Source organism: Schistosoma haematobium, chromosome 5 (genome assembly GCF_000699445.3).
Source record: "Schistosoma haematobium chromosome 5, whole genome shotgun sequence".
Lineage (NCBI taxonomy): Eukaryota > Metazoa > Platyhelminthes > Trematoda > Strigeidida > Schistosomatidae > Schistosoma > Schistosoma haematobium.
The window spans coordinates 3,137,647-3,160,994 of NC_067200.1; the positions used below are offsets into that span (position 1 = coordinate 3,137,647).

The following is a 23,348-nucleotide window of genomic DNA, read 5'->3' on the forward strand; positions in this document are numbered from 1 at the left end:
TTGGTAGTTATAAATGTATTTATTTTGGCTATCAAAGAATGTCTTCTTGCCTAATCAGATTCTCGGTAACAATTAAAAGTATGTTTTTTAATGACAAAAGTGCAATGTATCAACATTCACCCTTTATGATTCTGTCCACAGGAGTTTGAATTAACTTTTCATCAGAACATTATTGGATATTGGCTCACCTATTTTCCATTGTTTTGTCATGCATCATTTTCAATATTTGGCGCGTGATGTCTACTCCGGAGGGCGTTTTGTTGCCAGATGGCCGGAAAATCGGAGACCTAAAGGTTGCTGATCTCCGAAACCAACTAGAGATTAGAGGTCTTAGTCGCTCAGGAGTAAAAAAAGACTTGTGCGCACGTCTATCGGATGCTGTAGATGGAGAATTGCGTCAAATGAGAAATGTAAGTTACCACATATATGTCTGAGTTTCTGAAACACCTTTTTACTGTACTAATTCTCATTGTGGAATGTAACGTCATGACGTTTAAGGATTCTAGGTATGACAAAGTGCTTTGGTTTCCTTGTGAATATTAAAGTATGTATTATTGGTCATAAGGTTGTTTAGAAAAGCCGTAGTATCTGTATTTATTGTTTCTTCTTTTTACTATGTCTAAGATAGTATCAGTTACGTCAAAAGTTAGGTGAGTTATGACGTTTATCAGGTATTGTCCTGGGTCTTTCATAGAGTATTTAAAATGGATCAAAGAGAGGTCACAGGTTACAACAGCCTCAATCAGCTACTAGCTCAAAGTTTTCTTACAGACTGAGAGTCGCCAAGATTCTGTCCTACTGCTCATCCGCTTCAGACGAACGGTTTGTACTTCTTGTGTGTCATTGGAAGGCACGACAAGTGTACACGTATCAACTAGTGACCGGTAGTTCACTACCTCCAAATACATGGCTAAAACCTAAGCAAATTACTACTGAGAAGTATTTAGATTATTATTTAAATGTGTTAAAGCAAGATTAAAGCTAACAATAGACTCTTCAAAAGCCCTCGCTAACTGATGTGTGGGCGTGCATGATAATGATCGGTTGTCTGCTTAGTCGGATATGTAGATAGTCTGACAGGTGTCAGATGAGTTATATATTCCCCTATCCTTATTATTATTGTTACTCACCTATTACTGACTGTTTATTGTTAGATTGTGTCGGGTTTTGGTGTAGAAATATATCTACATTATGGTCAGGCTAATCACGTGTTTTTTTATCTAAGTTGTGTTGACGTCCTGTAAAGTAGGCACTGGGAGGGAATCTAGTGTAGATATTCGTCAAAGGCAAATTAACGTCCCATACGTGTAAACGTGGGAACCCAACGGTTATAACATTAGACGAAGTAAAACCGAGCGTTATACGATTAACAATAGTATTAACTGCATAAAGGTGGATTGGAAATTTGTAAACGTCATTTGAAGCGTAAAGAGCAGTAGTCGCAAATTTTACCGTTAACGTGCTAGTTGAGTGATAATTGGAATCGGTAATCCATTTGATATAACTCAACTTCATGATCCCACTAAAATCTATGTCTGTGTATGAAGAACATCTTTCACATGGAGTGCGTTGACACGACGTGAGTGCCTAGATATTACATAGGTCATAAATAAAACGTTCCTTTCAATGTGAAGGCAGTGTTTTGACTTGAATAGCACTCAGGTTATTTTAAATCACCCTCCCCATTTTCATCTATTTTAGGAGTCTGGATCTGTTGCCAAGTGTGTAGAATCAGAAGACCCCCTTGGTGGTAATAATAATGTACAAAACGAAGATACTTTAGAAATTGATGCAGTCGCATCGGACGAAGAAATTACTGAAGTATCTACATCTGCTGATATATCTGAAGTCAAGTAAGAATAAATGAATGCCTCAATTTTTTCTGATTCGGTTTTTCATATATTAGTTGAAGCTCCTAGTCAGTTGTCAGTGTTAGGTCTCGAACGATTGTTTGGCAGTTTAGTTGCCACTTCAAGTCACAATAAAAGAGCCACAGTAGAGCTAAACTGAAAGTGGTACCAAAAGCTCTAGGAATTTTAACACAATAGTTACAGCCCAAAACGATCAGTTGCGACCAAGGAATAGAAATTTAAGCATGATATTTAGCTGAAAATTTTTGAGTGAAGTGGAAAATCAACACATCATGTAACACAATGCCTTCAATTATTAGTTACAAGTATTGTGTGGATTCTAACCAAATTACGGAGTCGCGTAATAGCCTTGGGACCTTGGTATAAACTAAAATAGTCAATTAAAGCCCAGCTTTGAGAGTTTGTCATGAAAATTCTGCCAATACTTATCAGATCGTGTTTTCTGGCTAGGATTAATGTAGTTCGTTCAAGAAAATATAACACCTAAAACCAGTAATTTTATCTAAAAGTTTTGTGATTGGTTCCAGATAAATTTTCATCACATTCTTAGAATTGCTTATGCACTTTCTTCGCTTAATAACGGCTTACATAAACCAAACCAAAATGTTGGTTATGCAGATGTGTCCGAGTATATTTATTAGTTAGCTTGCCGCACAATAATGTTTTCTTCTAAATGAAAAATTCAGGTACCTATCCATTGACAAATCAAGTTGAGATTCCGTTCATGCGTATTTGAATACTTGTCTTTCAAAATATGCTGCGCTGCAATCTATTTAGTCATACTCAACCATAAATTTGAAGGAAGTGTTGTCAAATTTCCAAATAAGACTTCTTCATTTCCGTGTAGTGACTTCAGTCATTTTTGTAATGATAATAAATTTCTCTTTATTTATTTGTATTTATTTGAACACAAATATTGGTACAAAGGGACACCGAATACATGTGCGCCACACAAGTCATTCGATATGTGTGAATCTGGAATACTGCCCGTGCACCCAAACTGAAACAGGTTTTGTTAGGGGACTACACCTCAAGCCTTTGACCTAAACGTCTAATCCGCAAGACAGTGGTATGATGTTAGGAGTTGTAGTCCTACGGTAATCTGTATCCAACAGGTTCAAACGCCATTTGTTTCCTTAGGATCCGGGGGCCGATGTGCATCATTGGTTTGGAATTGTGGTTTTTCAACTCTCCCCTATATGAATCCTCCATGTCAACCAACCCGGTTAAAGCGTTGGCCATTCGCACTTCGTCCTTTGAATTTCGTAAAAACACCAATGATACAAGGTAGTGAGTAGGACTTCTTTGGAAGTGTCCGTATACGCGTGACTATGTGAGAGCATTTCAAGAGTTTGAGCGGACTCTTCGCACCCTCGACCATATCAGGGCAATTTTTCCGTATGAGGAAACTGAACAAATTAGTTGGTGGTTCATTTACGCAGACGAACCTCTAAATACATCTAACTATTGTTTTTGCTATGTTTTACTACTTCTGTTACTTAAGTTTATCTCCTATTCATTGTGTATCTTACGTGTGTTTATCCTGAAACTGACATCGTCCGGTATTGGATAGCGTTGTTTTCACATTTCGTACCACAACAAAAATAATACTGAACCATTGGTTTCCCATTAAAATTTGATTACCTGTTGTTGGACTAGAAAATTTCAGGAATCGATCTACCAGAAGGTCCAATTATGGACTTAGAATACTCATGATATAGTCCTGTCTGGTGAAAACACTGATAAAATGCAGTCTTTTGATAATACTATGCAGCAATGCCAGGATGTTTGGGATGCGTTTCTCCTCTAAATGCAAGTTGTTGCTTCAGGACTGGCCTGTGTCAACACCTGAGCTAAGGATAGAGAGTTGAGTAGTCGAACGTATCGACAACCTCACTTATCTTGAAAGTCTGGTCAGCTTTAATGCGTTAATGTTTGACAAAGTCTCTACACGGATTCGAAAAAAACGGTTCGCTTTTGCCAAACCGCGTCATCAATGGCAAAGGCGGTGGCTTGCACGTGCACTATAAGTTTCGTCCTAGCGACTCCACACCGTGCATTATTTACAGAGATTGGTTGGAATTGGCGAAAAAGTGATCAGTTTATAACACAGTGACATATGGAAGAAGGCTGTGAAAACTGAGATCCGTTAGTCATTCACGATTTTTTTGTTGATGTCCTAGAGGTAGTGCAACACAGTGACGTAAGACAGCAAATATGGTTTAAAATAAAAGCCAAAGGAAGTCCTATTGTAATTTTCTTACTTTATATAGGTCAGAGGAGCTTCTGTACCTGAAAAATCCTGTGGTTGCATTTTTCCTTATGTAACCGCTTTTCCTTTGTATACCACTCTGGTCCAAATATTTATCCTTTTGCTGTTTTTACTTATATTTACTTTTCTCTGTCTTCACAATGTTAGCTTATCGTGTGGCACATATTCATTTTAGTGTTTATTTGTACCATTTTTTGTGTTTAAATAATAAACAGTAATACTTATGTTAATTTATCTTTGCTGATGTATGGAACTTGTCCGGTGCACATTATCTCTGTATTGCTTTGAAGAACTTAATTAAATTAACATAGCATCGTGTAAGCGATATCTTCACTAAACTCTAGTACTTTTGTGAAAGTAGTTCATATTTTTTCTCAGCAAACTTCGTTTCAAGGTATTATTATACTGAACATATGAATAGAACCAAAGGATCGTAGATTGTTACAGTATAACTAGTTACTACATCGTACTTTGTTCATATTAATTCTACTAAGACATTTCATTTCGTTTTCAGCATTGAAATAGCTGTAAGTTTAACTGTTAATATTTGATACTTGATATAATCTGTTCTTAATAGCGTAAGAAAAATCAGTTGTAGTATGATCGTGTATAGATGTTTATAGATTTTATATCATTTGTAGCATTGATAGTGGATTTATGCAATTATAATATGTTATTTTATTATTTTTTGTTGTTAAATATGTTAATAACTTACCGAAAACCTTCCTTCTTTATCCTTCGTCACTGGTGTTTGTTTTACCTTTTTTGTACTTGCCTAAATGTACTCCTTGTTCCTGTTTATACTCGCTAGTCGTTCACATATGAGATGGTCGCATTCGCACTACGCGTTTGTTAGACAGCACGCTTACTGATGTCTCACCTAATCAGTCAATTGGGGCAACTTATAATCCAATCATATATGGCCTTTGATTATAACGACGGTTATACCTTTCGAAATTCAAATCTGTAACTCTTCTTACTATGCTGGTCGTGTTGCATATGGATTGTGTTGAAAAAAACTTCATATTTGAAAATTACTGACGATTGTTACGCAATCTCTTTTTCACCAACCAATGTTAAAATAAAAAGACATCCTAACAACATAAATATTTAGTATCTTTAAAACCAAACTGTTGTTGTCTAAACTGTCGTTATCGAACAAAATCAATTGTATTGCCCGACAGTAATTATTCTTTCACTTTTCTTAATTGACATTTTGTCCTTTTTCACTCAATATCTCAGTTCTCGTTTTTTGTACATTTACAATTGCAAAACCTTCGTGATTTAATCTCACATGAACTAAGGCGCTTTTTTATTATTCCAAACTCGATTTGTTGTCTTATTTTGTAAAAAATCTGTACTATTCCATCTCTTATTCTATCAGTGTCGTTTCTTAATCTGGTTACTTTCAAGAAAATCATTCATTCCTCCTTTCGGTATTGTATCACTAAACATTCAACAATTCACGTACCCTAAATGTAATATTTCTTAATTTTGATAATGATTTCTTTGAAAGACAATCCACATGATAACATTGTTCTGCAAATCAGTCTTTTGTATTATTATTGTTATTATTACCAGATCACTTATTGGTCTTCTTAGCTTAAATCGATAAATATTTTCAAGTGACAATTTAGTTAATTACACTTCAAAACATCACTCATTTCCTCTTACTAAAAATTGACAATTATGTAATGAAAGACCTATGGTCATGATAATACAGAACAACTTATTTTTATACATCTCGATATTCGATGGTATAATTCTCAGAAGAACCGCGTATAGTGATGTGTACTCTACGTGATCTGTCAAGTATATGTAGAAACGAAGTTTCAGGTTAATTTTTTTTCGTATTACGTTATTTGTATTTTTCTTAAAAAAGATTTTTTAAATGTGTTTACTTTGTTTACGCCAGTTGTTGTTGCTCATAAGATAGAGGCATTTAATTAATTGTCCATGACGAAATCCTGTTGTGGTTCTGGTTTTTATGTAGCCCTGCTAGCATGATTGATTCATTCTGTTGTGCTATTATGCATTAAGTTTATTGTTGCTACAAATGAACAATAGCGTAAGTGAATGGTTGTTTTGTCTTGATTCATAAAAAGTGTTTCTAAAATTTTCTGACTGTCTGTCAGCAAGTGTGAAATAAGATAACCATCACGGAGTGTTGTTTCTTGATATGTTTGTTTGTTTGTTTTCCAACTCTTTAATGATTTATTAATAAAGTTGAGTAATGTGATCTTACGTATTTGTTTTGTTAAATTTAAATTACTTGGATTTTAGAAGTCTGAAAGTCTTTGTAAGTCGCCCTCTGTATCCTCCGAATCTAAACCGGGTAAGTGCACTTGCAAATGTCAAGTATATTATGAATTGTATATTTACGCCGTATTAAAATATGATTCCTTTTAAGTTATGGAAGGTGTCCGTTGATCTATCAAAGGGGAAAGTGCAGTAATTATGTATGTTAGTTTATAACGCATATATCTATGACGCTTGTTCATTTCTATATAGAGTACAATTATTTTAGGCTACTAGCTCAATTTTAGTGTGCCGATGTTATTTATAGTGTCTCCGTAGTATATCACCACAGCTTAGCTTACTACTGTTATGCTCAATATAATTAGTGTGCACTTTTTTTTGGTTTTACTCCAAATTGAATCTCCTCTTTATTATTATATTTTTATTTGATCTGGTACCGCTTATCGTTATTCATAGATCCTAACAACTCAGGAGTGTCGGCTGAAGTATCGAACGTCGAGGTTACCGATGGTACACAGGTTTCAGACCCACCTATTTCGATTGCAACTGATACCAAAACAGAAGTGGAAACACAACCGGTACGTAGAAGACAGTGGGGGTCACGCTCAATCGCGAGCACCCCATCATTGTCTTCAGAATCTTTAGAGGTAAGTTTTTGACTCTTATTCTGTAAAAAAAGCCGATGGTGTTTATTTTCTTAAATAGAAAAGTCTAACGCAAGCACTATTTAAGATCTAAGAGAACCTTAAATATGTAATAAATAAGACTTCATTTGTTGATCAGTCTTTAAAAAACCTAGTAGTCATGTATCAGCTAAAATCCTGACATGAATTAGCTACCGTTAGTCAGTGATGGTCATCTTGCACCGGTGCAACATACGTTGAAAGCTACACAGTCAAAAAGGTGCTCGCAACTTTATACAATAATTTGTGGGCTTCACGTAATACATAACAGCACTACATAACGTAGAATTTCTGTTATAAACTAGCAATCTTTCAAAGACACTAGAATTAAATGTTTACAGCTTCTGTTCGTCTTTCATTTTCAAAATTCATACTTCTGATGGTGTCGGTTGCCGAGTTTTCTAACCTACAAATTTTCATTCTTACAATTTCCATAACCCCACCTGAGCGGAACTACAGTCATGTAGGAAGCAACCCCAGTACTTTATATCTGTTTTTGAAAAGAAAACAGTTAATACATGATTTGGAACCTGCTCCGGTCTGAGCACCCGGGTAGTGTCACAGCTCACACAGAAATCAAGTGACTTGTGTGGTGCATATGTATTTGGTGCTCCTTTGTACCAATATTTATGTTCAAATAAATAAATAAGTTGAAGATAAAATTAGTCAGTCAGGAAATGAGAGTAGACCACACTGAACAATGATGAATGGTGAGAAAATATTAGTGCCTGAAGGTAGCAATCATATTTTCACTGTGAGTTTAGATCTCATCGATTGGCTGTCGAGTAGTGGGGGAAAGGTCAATCTCCAACTGAATCAGCGGTGTTTAGAAATAAAATAGAACTAACCACTTTAGTTCTGGGCATAAACTCCTTTAAGCTGAAGTTTAACTGGGAAGCTTTCACAATTTACTCAAAATTGAATTGACTCAAAATCAAGTTTCTTATTTTTATTATTGTTATTATTATTTTTTTTTTAATAGAAACTCATACCAACTTCATGTTGGATACGAAGTAAAAGTACAGTGATAGATAATGAAAATGATGAAGTTTCACACACATCACCTGTTGCTATTCAGGACACCGTCAGTCATATTGATGATTCAAATGAGAAATGTGAACCGTTTAATGATGATGTTGATGATAAAGCGAAAGAGGAAAATAATGAGTTTGATCATCGAATTAAAAATAAATTATTCACCGATCATAAAAATAATCATAATATTAATGAAGAGGACAGTTCCGACAACAGAATTAAAGACAATAGTAATGATGATAATAGTGATCGTTTACATCTTGAGCGTGAGCTTGAATTAGAAGTAGATGCAGTTGTGGAAAACATGGATACTTATGATGACAATAATAACCCTATTGAAGAAATTTCAGTTGCATATGATTCTCGTACTGTTCATTTATCGTCATCTGATATAAGCCCAAAATTAGATGTCATTATCAAGCGTGGATGTGTTGTTAATACTGCTTCTACTACTACAACTACTATTAATATAACACCACCACCACCAATAACTATTGCTGCTATGACTACAGGCATAAATGTTAATTATCCTACTATTACACAGTCTACCAATCAAATGACAACAAAAATAGGAGAAGGACTACAATCGAATTCATGTCATTTAACTCAAACAAAGAAATCACCACCGCCTAAACGTAAAGGTCCCAAAGGTAATTAAATAAACGTATATATGCAATTTATTTAATGTATAATCCTCTAAATTTTTCTTATAATTTTTCGTTTTATTCTTAACTTGTATTGTAACTACTCTCAGTCCAGACGTTTAGAACGATAGGCGGAACATTTCAGAGAACAGTTCAGCTGGCCTTCAGCTACTCTACAACTACCCTCCATTCCCAGATAGTGTGAATGGAACATTGAAGTAGATCCCCCAACTCTAGCAGAAGTTTAAAAGGCTATAGCTAATCTGAAACGAGGAAGGGCAGCTGATCCAGATGGATTAGCTCCAGAGGTCTTTAAAGATGGTGGTCCAATTTTAGCGATTAGGTTGACTAATATTTTAGCTAAGATCTGGGAGTTAGACGTTGTTCCATCTGAATGGTCACAATCACTTATCGTCCCAATATATAAGAGAGGGTTAAAATCATCCTATGAAAACCATAGAGGGATTAGTTTAACTAATATAGTATCTAAAATACTAGCCTCGATAATTATCAAACGCCTAACTAAGACTCGTGAACTACAAACTCGAGAGAACCAAGCTGGCTTTAGACCTGGTCGTGGCAGCATCGACCACATATTCACCATTCGTCAGGTTCTAGAACATAGGCATACTTATCGGCGTCCGACAATGGTGGTTTTTCTCGACTTAAAAGCAGCATTTGACTCGGCAGACCGCGAGATTCTGTGGCAGTGTCTGTCATTGAAAGGCGTACCCCAGAAGTACATAAACCTTGTGAAGGCTCTTTACAAGAACACTACCAGTCGAGTGAGAGCTTATGACGAACTGTCATCTGCTTTTGCAACCTCAAGTGGTGTCCGTCAAGGCTGTTCACTTCCTTTATTTCTGTTTAACTTCATCATAAACTTACTGATGGAAATAACATTCTCATCGACTGAATTCTCGGGTATTGATCTCCTTCCAAGAGGTCCACTTATCGACTTAGAATGCGCAGATGATATAGTCCTGTTTAGTGAAGACGCTGATAAAATGCAGAGTCTTCTGGTAGCACTAAGCCACAATGCCAGAATGTTTGGAATGCGCTTCTCTCCCTCTAAATGCAAGTTGTTGCTTCAGAACTGGTCTGCATCAACACCTGAACTAAGGATAGGGAGTGAAGTAGTCGAACGCGTTGACAACTTCACTTATCTTGGAAGTGTGATCAGCCCTAATGTGTTGGTGTCTGACGAAATCTCAACACGGATTCGAAAAGCTCGCTTGGCTTTTGTCAACTTACGTCACCTATGGCGAAGGCAAGATATTCGTCTATCAATAAAAGGACGAGTATACTGTGCGGCAGTCCGTTCTGTTTTAATTAACGGCAGCGAAACATGGCCATTAAGAGTAGAAGACACTCGTAAGCTCCTAGTATTTGACCACATATGCCTTAGAAATATTGCTGGCGTCTGCTCGGATCACCGAGTAAGTAATAGTGAGGTTAGACGCAGGGTATTAGGGAATGACGGTAAATCAGTTGATGAGGTTATGAATCTTCATCGACTGAGATGGTTGGGCCACGTGTTACGTATGCCTGAACACCGATTACCACGAAGTGCAATGCTATCCGGTATTGGAAATGGTTGGAAGAAAGTTAGGGGCGGCCAAACCAAAACGTGGCATCAGTGCTTGAAGTCACTAACTTCTAGTCTGAGCCATGTTAGTAGATGCAGACTACTTGCTTGGGGTCCGCGTGACTATGGTAACCAATGGTTGGAGACTCTTGGTGACATGGCTCAGAATCGATCACAATGGCGTCGGTGTATACACTCCCTGTCTTCCCTTAAACTAAGAGATTAAAATTGCCCTATATGTTTCTTTCTATGAACTAATTCTTTCTTCCTGTACTATATCCTTATTGCAATCTTTCTTTTACATATTACCACCTCTAAATTAACTACTTTTATGAATCCTTTGTCCATCTTGTTGTGTTAATGAGGTATGGCAACTTGGACCGATGCATAAATGTGCCTGGTCCTACGTTGTAGCTGACTGACTGACTTATTATTTTGAATGAGACTAAACATGACTAAGAAATATTTCTTCCTTTCTAATTTGTTTCTGTGTGGAAGAAAACTAGCGATGGCTAAACGAAAAACATAGCATCAATCCATGAAGTTATTGACAATTGAAATGAGCCATGTTAACACATCTAAACTACCTGGTCGGGGTCCACTTTATTACCATTACCAGTGGTTGAAGACTCCGGGTAACATGGCTCAAAATAGTTTGGAGCTGCCTAGATGTATCCACTCTTTGTCTTTGCCCAGATTTTAAGCTTTTTAATTCTTGATCATTTTCTTCTTATTTCACTGATTTATATTTTCATGTATCGAAATTTAATCCATTCTATTACCACTGATGCTATTATCATCTGTACCATTTTGGGATTCGCCCTGACAATCACCTCTACTAATGAGGTGTGATAAAATGATTCAGTGTTAATACAGATCAGGTTTTACATAGCGTTGGACTGACTGACTTTGAGTCGAATTTGTCTTCAAGTTTTAGTGATGTTTACATTGATTGAATCGCCCCATAGAAATAATTATATCATGGTTTTCTAAGACATATATGAACATGTTAGTAGCTTAATGGTTAAGACGTGCGACTTTCAACCACGATCGTATTGTTAGCACGCTCACACTTTTATGATTAACTTCTCCGTTCAAATCAGTGCGACGTTATTGCTTTACTTGGTGAATATTGCACAATTCGAAGGTTAAAAAGGGTAATTAAATGAAAAATCAACTCATCACAGATATTCATTTTGTCCGTCTACATTTCAAATCCATCCATTAAGTCTGCTTATTCCGTAAGGTATTCTTTTACTGCCTAGTATTCTCGAGCATCTTGCTTCACTCGACTGGTTCGAAAATCAAAATACGACTTGAACGGAACGTAAATACATATTACGAAACAAAACAGTAAGTTAGGTAGAAAAATGTTAGTATATATGTAAATTTTACGCAGTGATATTTCGAAGTCTTTCCAGCTCGTCCATTGGTGTCGATTAGTTAGGAACGAAGATCTAAGTTAGAGGTTACTAACATAATTGTTACTCTTCTATCGACTGGAATTAAATTTCTGTTTCTGCATTATTTCTTATTTTTGAAATTAGAAACAAAGGCTGTAGGCTATTTGGTGGAACCACCAGAGCGTATTGAACCCGTACAACCTGCTAAGCATCCACAAACGGATATTGTTTATATTCGCTTTCTTGTACGACCATTTACTGCTGAACAATTGCGTCAAATGGTTGTAACTCATTTCGGTCCAGTTGTTGATCTATGGCTGGATAAAATCAAATCATCTTCACTTATACGCCTGCAAACAGTTGAATATGCTGCAAAGTAAATAAAATTTATTGATTAACGTAGTTTATATACACTGTGAACCGTTTATCTATAAACTATGTATTACTTGTATGTCTACTACTACTTTAATACTGTATAAATGAAGTTTATATATATGACCAATTTTTTCGGTGTTACTTTTGTCTCACTACTCAAATGGATTGAAATTCTCAGTGATTCTAATTTCTTGTCCAGTATGCAAATTTCTAATCATTGATAACCTATTGGTGAAGCCACTTCTCAAGATGAACTGTCATCGTCTTTCAGCTAACCTTTTCTTATCCAACTTGAAAATAATCATTCTTTGTACTACCAATTGTGTATAATAAAATGACCTGAGTATGATGCTTCCTATCGTATGTTTTAATTGTTGCCTAGATATAATGTTTTCTGACGTAAACATTTGAGATTTAACATCATCATACATTGCACATACTTCTTGATCTAGTTAGAACTGGTTCTCTTAATTAAAGTTGTAAATGAAAGTTGACCAATCGTCGAATGTGATATGAATTTTCTTTAAGTTATTGCTGCACCTTAGCTATTAGTGTAATTTATCTGTAGATCTGGGGAAACCGGCATCACCATATGTTTATCATTGAAGCTCTAATTATCACAGTATCTATTTAATAATTAAATACGTTTAAATATTGCCATATTTCATTCCATACAGATGTCGTGACGGATTAGATGGAAGTCGTTGGCCATCAATGAACCCACGTGTGTTACGCTGCGACTACGCAAGTACAGATTTATTTGAATGGATGAAGGTCAACGGAGATTCTAGTGATCTTCAACCACCGAAGCATTTGTTACTTGGTGACGCTTCTTCAAATACAGAGATTTCCATAGTGGAAGCTGATAAATCAGGTTTGTACTTTTCGATTTTCATAATTGATTCATTTTTTCTCTCAATTCCATTTGTAAACATCTATCAATGAATTATAGTTATATTAAATATCGAAGCTTTTTTATTTTGAATCAACACAATTTAATCCTACAACTTAAATTATACCCTTTTTTTGAGGTTCTAAAATTTCTATAGCAATGAACTTGTTTATAGTCACTGTTGAGCTAAAGGTTCTCACGCTGTTTCACTTTATTCGATTTAGAAAATCGGATAGTATCACTAACCCTACTCTGTGTATCTTAACGCTCTGATTAGGTGATAATTTTATATTAACACCCTCCAAATCCCAGCTACGCAATGGTAAATCCAATGTGAATACTTTTCAACAGAACTTGTATCACGCTCTCAATAAGTATTAAGCAACCCAAAATGATTAAGAAGACAAATATTTTATTTTCCGCTCCAACCTAAGATAATACACAGAAAACTGTGTCCTCGTAAATCTGCCATCCAGATTGCGAGTTCCATGGCGTTCGGTTCAATGGCACACACGATCTAAGAGTTTGAATCGGTGACCGTTAACAGATCGTGTTTGCCTGATTCTAGTTGAATTTTTTTAAAAGAAATGTCAATACAAACTATATTTTTACTTTTACCGTAATTTTCATTGTTTTGTTGGTATCAATATTTAACGTTAAACTTCATTGCTTATTGTTTCGTATATCTTATCTGTTATAAGTGGTTGTTGAATGATTTGGTTCTAGAAAGGTTACAACATCACATACACTATATTTTCTTCACCCTTTCGATCAAATTTCCCATAAAATTTTGTTTTGGGTTCCGATCAATATTACAGCTATAATTGTTATGAATGTTTTGTAATTTTCGTTTTTCATACTTTTTAACTTTCTTATTCACTAAAACCAAAATGATCATAGAATTACTCAATTTTGTTAAGAATAATTAAAGTCTTACTGAAAACAGTAACTGCGAATACATTTTTTAAATTTGACTTTTTCCCTTTTCTGATTAGTTACCTTTCAGTTTACTAACTTTCTAAATGTTTGAAGGATACTTTGACGTTACTAAGTATATTGGATTGTGTCGGAATATCAATTGTTTTAGGCATTTCGTTTTCTTGTTTACTTAACAGCTTATTGTTATACTGTTGTGTTGAGTTTGTGTTACTGAGTTCGTAGTGAAACCATTAGTATAAAATTAGCTTAATTGATCCTAAATTCGCAAGTATTGTAGCCCAACCGAAATCCCTAATAAACATGATCGTTTTTGTTAAAACCATTATACTTATTCTTTGATGTTTGTTATCATAATTCGGTTTAAGATTCTACAGTTGTCTATACAATAACTGACTTATCAAATTTGTATTAGTTTCATGTATGTGAAGTATTTATAAAATGTAAAAGTATAACATTTACAGAAATTTCACTTTGATTTGTGTAGTTGAAAATATGTTTTCGAAGTCTTATCGATTCAGTACGTATTACACTGTCACTAAGTCTGTTTATTTCAGACTGCTTACTTTTTCGATGTTCTCTGTAATTCAGTAAATTTCGTCTCCAAATATTTATTGTTTTATTTTGATTAAGATCCTATGCATTACTATTTGTGATATCAATAATATTCAACAATCTTCACAACATTATACTAATAATTATTATATGTCCACTAGGGATTAATTTCATTGTATTCAATGAAACGTGATCACGTGATATCACAGGTTCATTAAAGTTAGACTTCCACACCATTGGATGTCGTTTTAGTGGTTTAGAGGTTAGGTGTTCACACGTGAGACTAAAAGACCTGGATTCAATCCCCTGCGGTTGATCCGGGAATACTCCATTACTCCGGGATTTCATACTATGAAGAAGAACTTGTCTAGTGCTTTTTGGTTTTCAGCTCGACTTGTGATATCGGTGGCATGCAATAGTCTCCACAAGTATTTATTATTATTATTATTATTAATGGCTTTATTCAATATTATATTTTGGTACAATATAGAATTCTCAGCACAATAGTTGTTCGTTAAACTAGTGATATGTCATAAAATTCCCTAGTTTTACCATACTTCTCTGTTCGTCATTGTCCTCGTTCTCATTCTCCGTTATAATGAACTATTTTCCTGATAAGTGTTTCGTTCTGTGTTTTTAGATAATGGTTTTACGACATCCACAGACCAAGAAAAAAAACCTATCGATCTAAGACGAAAATTAGAACGAAGCAATCGAGACATAGAGCAGCCTCTTTCTGTTACCAAATCTCGACAAGGTGAAAATAAAGAGACTCCAATAGCTGAAGCGAAACGTAAGTATTTAGTCTGATTCAATATTGTGTAATACTTGTCTGATTTTACTTTCCTGTTTACCATCATCAAGTTTTTGCATTGTTGAAAAAACATTAAGATGATAATTTTATTTGGTAATAAGTCGTGTCGCTGTTGAGTTGAGTATTCTTTCGTCCAACATGTAAAGTTTATACCGTTTTAGCTGTAGGAATTACGCCATAAGATACTTGTATACAAAAGCGGCCAGTAAATTTGTAGTGATTCAGGTTAACGCTGAACTTTTATTGGGTCAAAGTTCGTAATTCAAAAAAATCTCGTTTAATACCGATAACCGGACTACATTCATTACTATCTCTTTTAGCCTAAAAGACATAAAAACACAAGGAAAATACAATAACTAACTAGTGTTTATTATTTAGTCAGTATTGTTATCGTGAAGTCATTAATTTTTCAGTTTTCTGAATTTTAAAATGGACTGAAAAGTGTGATACATTGGGAAAAGTGGTCAGGCCGCCGAAATTTCTGTCGTTTATTTTCTGAACTTATCGAAAAACTGTATTCCCTACGTCGTGTTGACTACGACTGAAATTAATGGAATAGAGGCAACATTGAGGAAGTTGCGTTGAAGCTATTATTGCTTCTGAGCTTTCAGATCTCAATTTTCGTATCTCATGTCTAAATAGAGTGGGATGGTTTTTAGCTGTTAGAGCTTTCGACTTTTAGCTGATATGCTCCAAGTTCGAATACTGCTACACCTTCGGTTTGTGTAAGCAGATGGTACCACTAGCATGTACTCTCACAGTTTGGCCCATACATAAATACCTGATGAATTAGTCAACTATTTTCATATCTAAACTAAACTACTTACTATTGTGTAAGGTACTTAAAATGATGTCTAACCTGCATACAAAAATGCAGATATTTTCACCTCTTTTAAACAATAAGTTGTATTTGTGTATAACGCGAATGTTGAGACAATAATCTTAGCAATCATGAGGTTAGGCTTTAGGTGGCGAGGCGATGAATCTCATCATAAGGTAACGAGCTTTCATCGTTCAAGGTAGTTAGAAGACCATTTGCGTTCAGAAGTGGTTTAAGAGAATACCTGTGGCAGCCAAATTGAAACATGGGACCAGTCCATAAAGCCATAGAATTTGTGTAAGTCATTTGGGTAGATGTAGGCTATCTGGATGGGGTCCACGTGAAAATCTTAATCACTAACTTGAAGACTTCGGGTAACATGGATCAAAATGATTCACAGTGGTTCTGATGCGTTTGCCTTTTGTTTTCCTTTAGATCCCGAGTCCCTGAATTGCCTTGTTTTTTAGTTCCTTTAATCTGTATTTTCGAAACCTTTACTGGTACCATATGTACTGTTACTACCACAGTTATTTGCCCCAACAATTTCATCTTGCTGCGGTAATAGGGTTTGGCGACTTGGACTGATCTGCACATGTGTCGTCAGCTTCCATTTCTCGTTTGACTGATATTTTGATCTGTCAGTCAAATTTGAATCACTATTTTTAAATGGCACTATGGTAATTGGCTATTTGTAGACATGTCACTTTTTCTATGATTATTGATTATTATTATTATTATTATTGCTATAAATTATTATTATTATTTCGATGCCCATTCGATTTAGCTAAAAGTGAAGAACCTGCAAAGTTGTTGAACAATTTATTTCGTAAGACAATCGCCACTCCTTCCGTCTATTGGCTTCCTTTAACACCTGAACAGGTAAGTAAAATCTGTTTAATTCTGTTTCGCATTATTCATGTTCCCTATAAAATTGAGCCATGCTAGAAGAACATGTAGGGAATAAATCAGTACACTGTAAAATCATATAACAACATTTCACTATTCTTTCATAATTTATCCACTTAACCTTCAGTCGTACCTTGACATGTACAAACATATAGTTTCAGATATTTTTGCTTAGGAGAGATGGGATGATAAACGTAATTTTCGAAATCAAGTACACTAACCAGTATATGGTTAGCGAGTCACATCACTGTCAATTCATAAACGATAAGTGGAGGATGCCAGAAAAAATGTAGAGGATAATGACATCAAGTGTTTACTGTTAAAGTTGTTAGATTAATGGGGAACAACATACTAATTACTTTTATTTTTTAGTTTGTAATTTCGGTTTGTTTCACACCAACATTCTCTACAAGATCCACACTCCATTTTTTATCGCCGTTGTAGACATTTTTACTGTTGGTCGACTACTCTCCCTATTTCTCGTCCTCTCTGTTATAATCATTCTATACACTCATACGGTTTGCCTGAATTATTCTTCTTTCATTCTATGGATGCGAAACTTCCATGAGAGGTTGTGCTTTCGAGTAGCTAGAATTGGGATAAGAAAGTTTTCTTACTGTCTAGCTGTCCGAATCGGGATTAGCTGCTGTTGTCGTTGGTCCAAGATACTTCAGTTCCAACAAAATGTTTCGATGCATCCGACCAATAACTATTTCACCAGTTTTAAGCAATTAGTTTATAACTCCATATGCTTCCATGAACTGAAATTCAAATCACTCACGCTTTAGTCTAAAAGATTCAACAATCGCAACACATTTTGTTATGCTGTCTGTTTCGAATATAATTGATGTATCACTGTGCCACTTCTTACTGTTTTCGCTGGTATCATTCACAATGATTTCTTAAAGCCCATTAAAAATATCAAGTTATTTTGTTTCATCGTTTCGTTTTTTTTACTTTGAAAATTGATTAGGTTAATCGACGAATAAAAAAATCGGTTGCTGATAAATCGGATGCTAAAAAAATCACAAGCCGACATTCCTCACATCCATCAGAAGAGCCAGTACAAAAAGCAACCCGTAGTCCATTTGCTAATTCTTCCTCGTCTTCGCCTTCTCCTCCTTCCTATCCTTCTGGTTGTATTCCCAATCAATCTCGCAGGAATCCAACCACAGATCGTAGCGCTAGACCAAAAATCCCAGATGCAAAGTTGTCCTCCAACTCTAAATCGAGTGGTGACATTGTTAGGCATAATTCGACAAAAAAAACAGTATCGGGTAATGTATTGTATGACAGTAAACATTCAACGTGTGAATCTAAACCGAAATCTACCAGAGATTCAAAAGGTGAGAGTCGTGACATCGTAGCAGACGACAATAAACAACAAGGTCGGTTACCAAAACAAGATACTTCATCTACTAATCCTACTTTGTCGAAAATTGATAAACCATCTGACAATAGTCGCAAAAAAGAATTAGTGAGTTTACTTGTTTATACTGTCAATGTTATGTTTAAACGAGAATTGATTTCACAACCTGTGCTTCGAAAATCTCATGGTGTGTGTATATTGATTTATGCACACTGCTGTGTACATACATATGTCCCGATTAGAAAAGTATTATATGCTGACGACCTTGGTTGACTGATCAGCCAGTCAGAAAGAACTGTCCAGTTGTAAAACCATTAACAGTGGTTGATGCAACCACGATCAGGTCTGAAACCAGCCTGATTTTCTCGTGTTTGCAGTTCACGAGTCTTTGATAGGCGTCCAATAATTATTGGGGCTAGTATTTTAGATGCTATATTAGTCAAACTAATACCTGTATGGTTATCGCAGGATGGTTTTGACCCCTCCTAGTATATTGGGACCTGTTTGCGTGTGTAACTGAACATCCTGGATTGCAACTCCACTGTTGAAGTCGGAGATACCTAGTCCTGACGAGCCTCATGCTAGGAAATTGCAGCTGTCTATTATTTCCCAGTTGTCTAGATCAGTTTCTATAATTAAAACTATGAAAACTCCACGATTGTTAGGTGAGGTTCTATTGGGTTTTCTTCACCTAATGACATCAGTTATACGAGAAACGGTTAGGGTTATGCATGAACAGTTAAATTGTAGTTTTAAGTTGGTTTTAAAAACCAAGATCAAGGATTTTCTTCACGAACTGAGACCAACTATATTGCAATGCCTTGCCTTCCGGTTTACGTACTCCAGAAGAATGTGAGAACATCGTGTTACTTCACCGAACATTTGATTACACAATTGCATTAATTGCTCTGACCCACAATTTGCCCAAGAAAAAAGTATGTCTTTTAGTTTAGCCTAAGGATCATCTAAAATTCACTTAATCGTTGTATCGTACTTTCTTTGATTTAAAACATTTTAAAAATAACATTTGTACGAGCATTCCATGTACCTAAATAAATGGTTGCTCTGGTTGTCAGAAACGGCATCGGCCTCGTGACTTTCGAAGGAACTCGGCTTTCATCATGAGGCGTCATAACTATTCTAAATGAAGACTTTCTGACTCCCAGGGTAGAGTTTAAAAGGTTTGAATAATTTTTTCTGGTTAGCGTTTTTTTAGCGAGTTAGTTTTCTACGGGATGGGAACGCTAACCCCATGCCCAACCCTCCTCCTTTATCCGGGCTTGGGACCGGCAGTAGCCCCCGGAAGGACTACAGGCGGAGTTATTTTAAAAATAAAATATTGACAATTTTCTCTTCGTTTACAATAGCTTACGTGTTATTTATCACCCCCAATATTCATAGAGATCACTTTCATCTTGACTGTTTGTCCTTTCTGTTGTCGTAGTAACCACCTCCTGGAATGTGGGTCGATTTATTCGGACGTTAGTCTCCACACACTTATTGCGAACTTCTAGCTTAAAAACTTATCAGTGAATGTCGTACAGAGACAAGTTTATGACCATCTAAGCTTTCAGGTTTCATTTAAGCGTTGATAAAATGCCATGAACCATTATTGTTTCTGTTGTAACGGGTGGACTGTAGGTTAGATGCGCAGAGTATTTATCGATCGATTCAGTGACACGTAAGAACGGCCTAGGGTTCTGACTGGTCCCGCTTCCCTGTCTAGCCCAGCCAGTTGAGTCCTGAACGCAAGTCTTAGCCTCTGAGATATGAATCATTATATTTCATACACACTCTGTTTATATACTAATCAAGTAGACCACATCGTACCATAAAATAGAAAACAACATTTACACAATATTGGCCAATAGGGTATGTCCATTTAAAGCCCAAGGACATCATTAGACTTAACATGATAGTGATTGGTATATTCCTCTGCATCCCTAACAGTTTCATCTTCGCTAATATTTTCTGATTATTTATCCTATTGTGAAAACATTGTTGTGAATGCTTTTAAAAGATTTGCTAACTCATCTTAAAATTTACACTATTTTTCATTATCTAGTCTCCATCTACAAATACACGAAAACGCCGTTACTCAAAGACAGATAGCGATGATAAAGAAGTGATTCCTTCAAAACAGAGTCGACCGAGCTTAACGTCATCTGGTGATTCATCTGTTGTAGGTGAAGCATTGGCAGCCTATAAGAAGAACCATATGGGGACACAACATCATCGTTCGGAACACCGTAGACGTTCATCCAGCAATCGTCATAGTTCTCCAAACCATCGTAGTAGCTTTAAGAATAGTTTTCCAGAAGGTTCTCGTGTCAAAGACAAGGATTCCATGTCACATTCTCGTGACAGCGGTCGACGTCGTTCACGTTCATTAAAACAAAGACATCGTTCTCGATCTACTGGACGTAGAGATCGTTCCTCATCAAATCGTTATCGATCACGACGTTAACTTACTGTCTTATATCATTTGGATCAATATTCATACAAATACATACAAATGCATTGTATATGGCATAAAATCTCATTGTTTTTTGCTGGCGTTTTCTTCTTGTGTTATAATTCTTCTCTTTGTTATCCGAAAAATATATTGTTTTGTCACTTTGTGAAGACATTGTCAGTTCAATCAAAAATATGAACATGAAATTTTATTCATTTTGCATTTCTACATTTAAAAAATATAGTAAGAAAAATCGGAATGATCCTATTCGTGATTTTGATAAATTAAGTGTTGAACTGTAGTAGTTTCACATGAAACTGTTGATGTTTTCCCGTATGAAATTCCAAAAATATTCATCTTTTATTAGAAATAAATCGTTTTGCGTCGTAAAATGATCCATCGTTATTTCGACGTCATTTGTGTAGTGGTAATACTGCCTGCTTTAATATTGACCAAAAAGGGTGTTTGAATAAGTTCGACACGTGTTTCAATAACAGCATACAAAGTACGGTAAGTTAGATGTCGACAACACAGTCATTACACTCTTCTGTGTGGAAAATTAACGTTGAATTTACGATGTTTCGTAACCATTATTTTAAATTATTAGAATTTAAATGAAACAAAATGTAACGTTAAAAGGATGCATTTGAGGTCGAACTGGTTTTTGATATACAATATGAGAGTGCATCCATAGGTGCCTTCGTTCATCATCATCATCATCATTATGCATAGGTGAATCTGATTCATTTCATTTTGCATTGTTGATAATAACTTTGTATTGAGCAGTGTGTTTTGCAATTCGAGAATGTTTTCCCTTATTTATTTCAACACATAAATACTGGTACAAGCCGGCACCAGATATATATGCGCCACATAAATCGATCAATTTATGTGAGGGTTGGGATGCTATCCCAGAGTCCAGACCGAAACAGGTGGTTTTCTTGGGGAGCCACACCCGGAACCTTCTACTTAAAGGTCTCATCCACAAGGCAGTGGAGCATCGTAAGGAGATGTAGAACCATTGCAGCCGGTGACTAACGATTGGTTATTACGCCATTTGTTCCCCCAGGATCCTGAAGCCCATATGTACCATTGGTTTCGAATCAGGGTTCTCGAACTCCCTTAGGCGAACTCTCTGTGTCCACCAACCCGGTTAAAGCGTCGGACATTCGCATTTCATCCTCTCAATTTCGTGAACAACACCCCCGCCACGAGAAGGTAGTGAGTAGGACTTCTATGGCAGAGGCTGTACATGCGTGGCCATAGTGAGAGCGGACTGTCCCCGCTATTGGTCATACCAACTCATTTGGGGGGCAAATAAATCGTTTTCGCTAATTGCGTAATGCACAATCGGTAATCGATCGGTCTATCAACTAAAAGACGAGTATACTGCGCAGCAGTCCGCACTGTCTTACTCTACGGCTGCGAAACGTGACCTTTAAGAGTTACTAGTGTTTGATTGCAGATGCCTTTAGAAATATTTCTCGCATCTGTCGGGATCACCGTGTAAGTAATAGTGAGGTTAGATACAGGGTATTAAGGAATGATGGTAAATCTTCATAGACTAAGATGAATGGGCCGCGTATTACGTATGCCTAAAAACCGTTTACTACCACGAGCAATGCTGACTAGTGTTAGGTATTGTTGAAAGAAAGCTGCAGCCAAAACAGGATCAGTGCTTGAAGTCACTGACTTCTAGTGAGCCATGTTGGCAGATGCAGGCTACTCGGTTGGTTCATAATCGATCACAATGGCGTCGGTGTATACACTCTTTGTCTTCTCTTAAACCGTGAGATTAAAATTACTTTATATCTTTCTTTCTACGAAATAATTCCTGCCTGTTTAATATCCTTATACACAATTTTTCTTTTATACATTACTACCATTGAAGTGACTACTTCTATGAATATGTTGTTCATCTTGTATGCTAATGAGGTGTTGCATATATGTGCCTGGTCGTACGGCGTAGCTGACTGACACGCGAACAGTAAACCTCCAAGCTACTGAACTGATATGTCTACCTTCAGACAATCTGCAACATCTCCAACTGTCTACACTGGATAACTGTCACATCCAATATTCTCGAACTCCATTTGTCCATTTGCCTTCATTGCCAATACACGTTTCCTATATAAATAATAAATGCTGTTATCCTGAATTCTTTTTGCAATTTTATAACTGTCAGGCTATAATACTTCCTCAAATCACAAACGGAGTATCAATCCCTCTAAAGATCACAAGTACATCTTGCTGACAATTAACACACTGCTTCAAAACTCAAATCGAGAAATATTTTCTGCGAACTTTTTGTCAACTGTATAACATCTCAGCATATTACATACGCTGCCTAATTATTTAGACTAATGGTCATATTGTAAATTGAATATTGTAAAATTTTAACTACAAATATAATCGAACTATTTCAGTAAAACGGCAGATTAACTTAACTAGGCACCTCAATATTTTTGTTG

The 23,348-nt window shown here is 35.9% G+C and overlaps 1 protein-coding gene across 2 annotated transcripts; it reads left to right on the forward strand.

The window, feature by feature from the left end:
* Nucleotides 1-213: 213 nt before the first annotated feature.
* ACIN1_1 (Apoptotic chromatin condensation inducer in the nucleus) lies at nucleotides 214-23,348 on the forward strand. 2 transcript variants are annotated; one of them, XM_051217298.1, is made up of 12 exons: nucleotides 214-410; nucleotides 1,702-1,853; nucleotides 4,145-6,478; nucleotides 6,859-7,049; nucleotides 8,068-8,770; nucleotides 11,900-12,131; nucleotides 12,808-13,004; nucleotides 15,154-15,306; nucleotides 16,932-17,026; nucleotides 18,027-18,530; nucleotides 20,488-21,387; nucleotides 22,769-23,348. In XM_051217298.1, exons 5-11 carry the CDS (start codon nucleotides 8,425-8,427, stop codon nucleotides 20,887-20,889), a joined length of 1,929 nt encoding a protein of 642 aa, XP_051064682.1. In that variant the 5' UTR covers nucleotides 214-410; nucleotides 1,702-1,853; nucleotides 4,145-6,478; nucleotides 6,859-7,049; nucleotides 8,068-8,424; the 3' UTR covers nucleotides 20,890-21,387; nucleotides 22,769-23,348. The 2 variants fall into 2 exon arrangements, with proteins under 2 accessions (XP_051064682.1, XP_051064683.1); XM_051217299.1 differs by lacking the exon at nucleotides 22,769-23,348 and having other exon boundaries at nucleotides 216-410; nucleotides 4,658-5,979.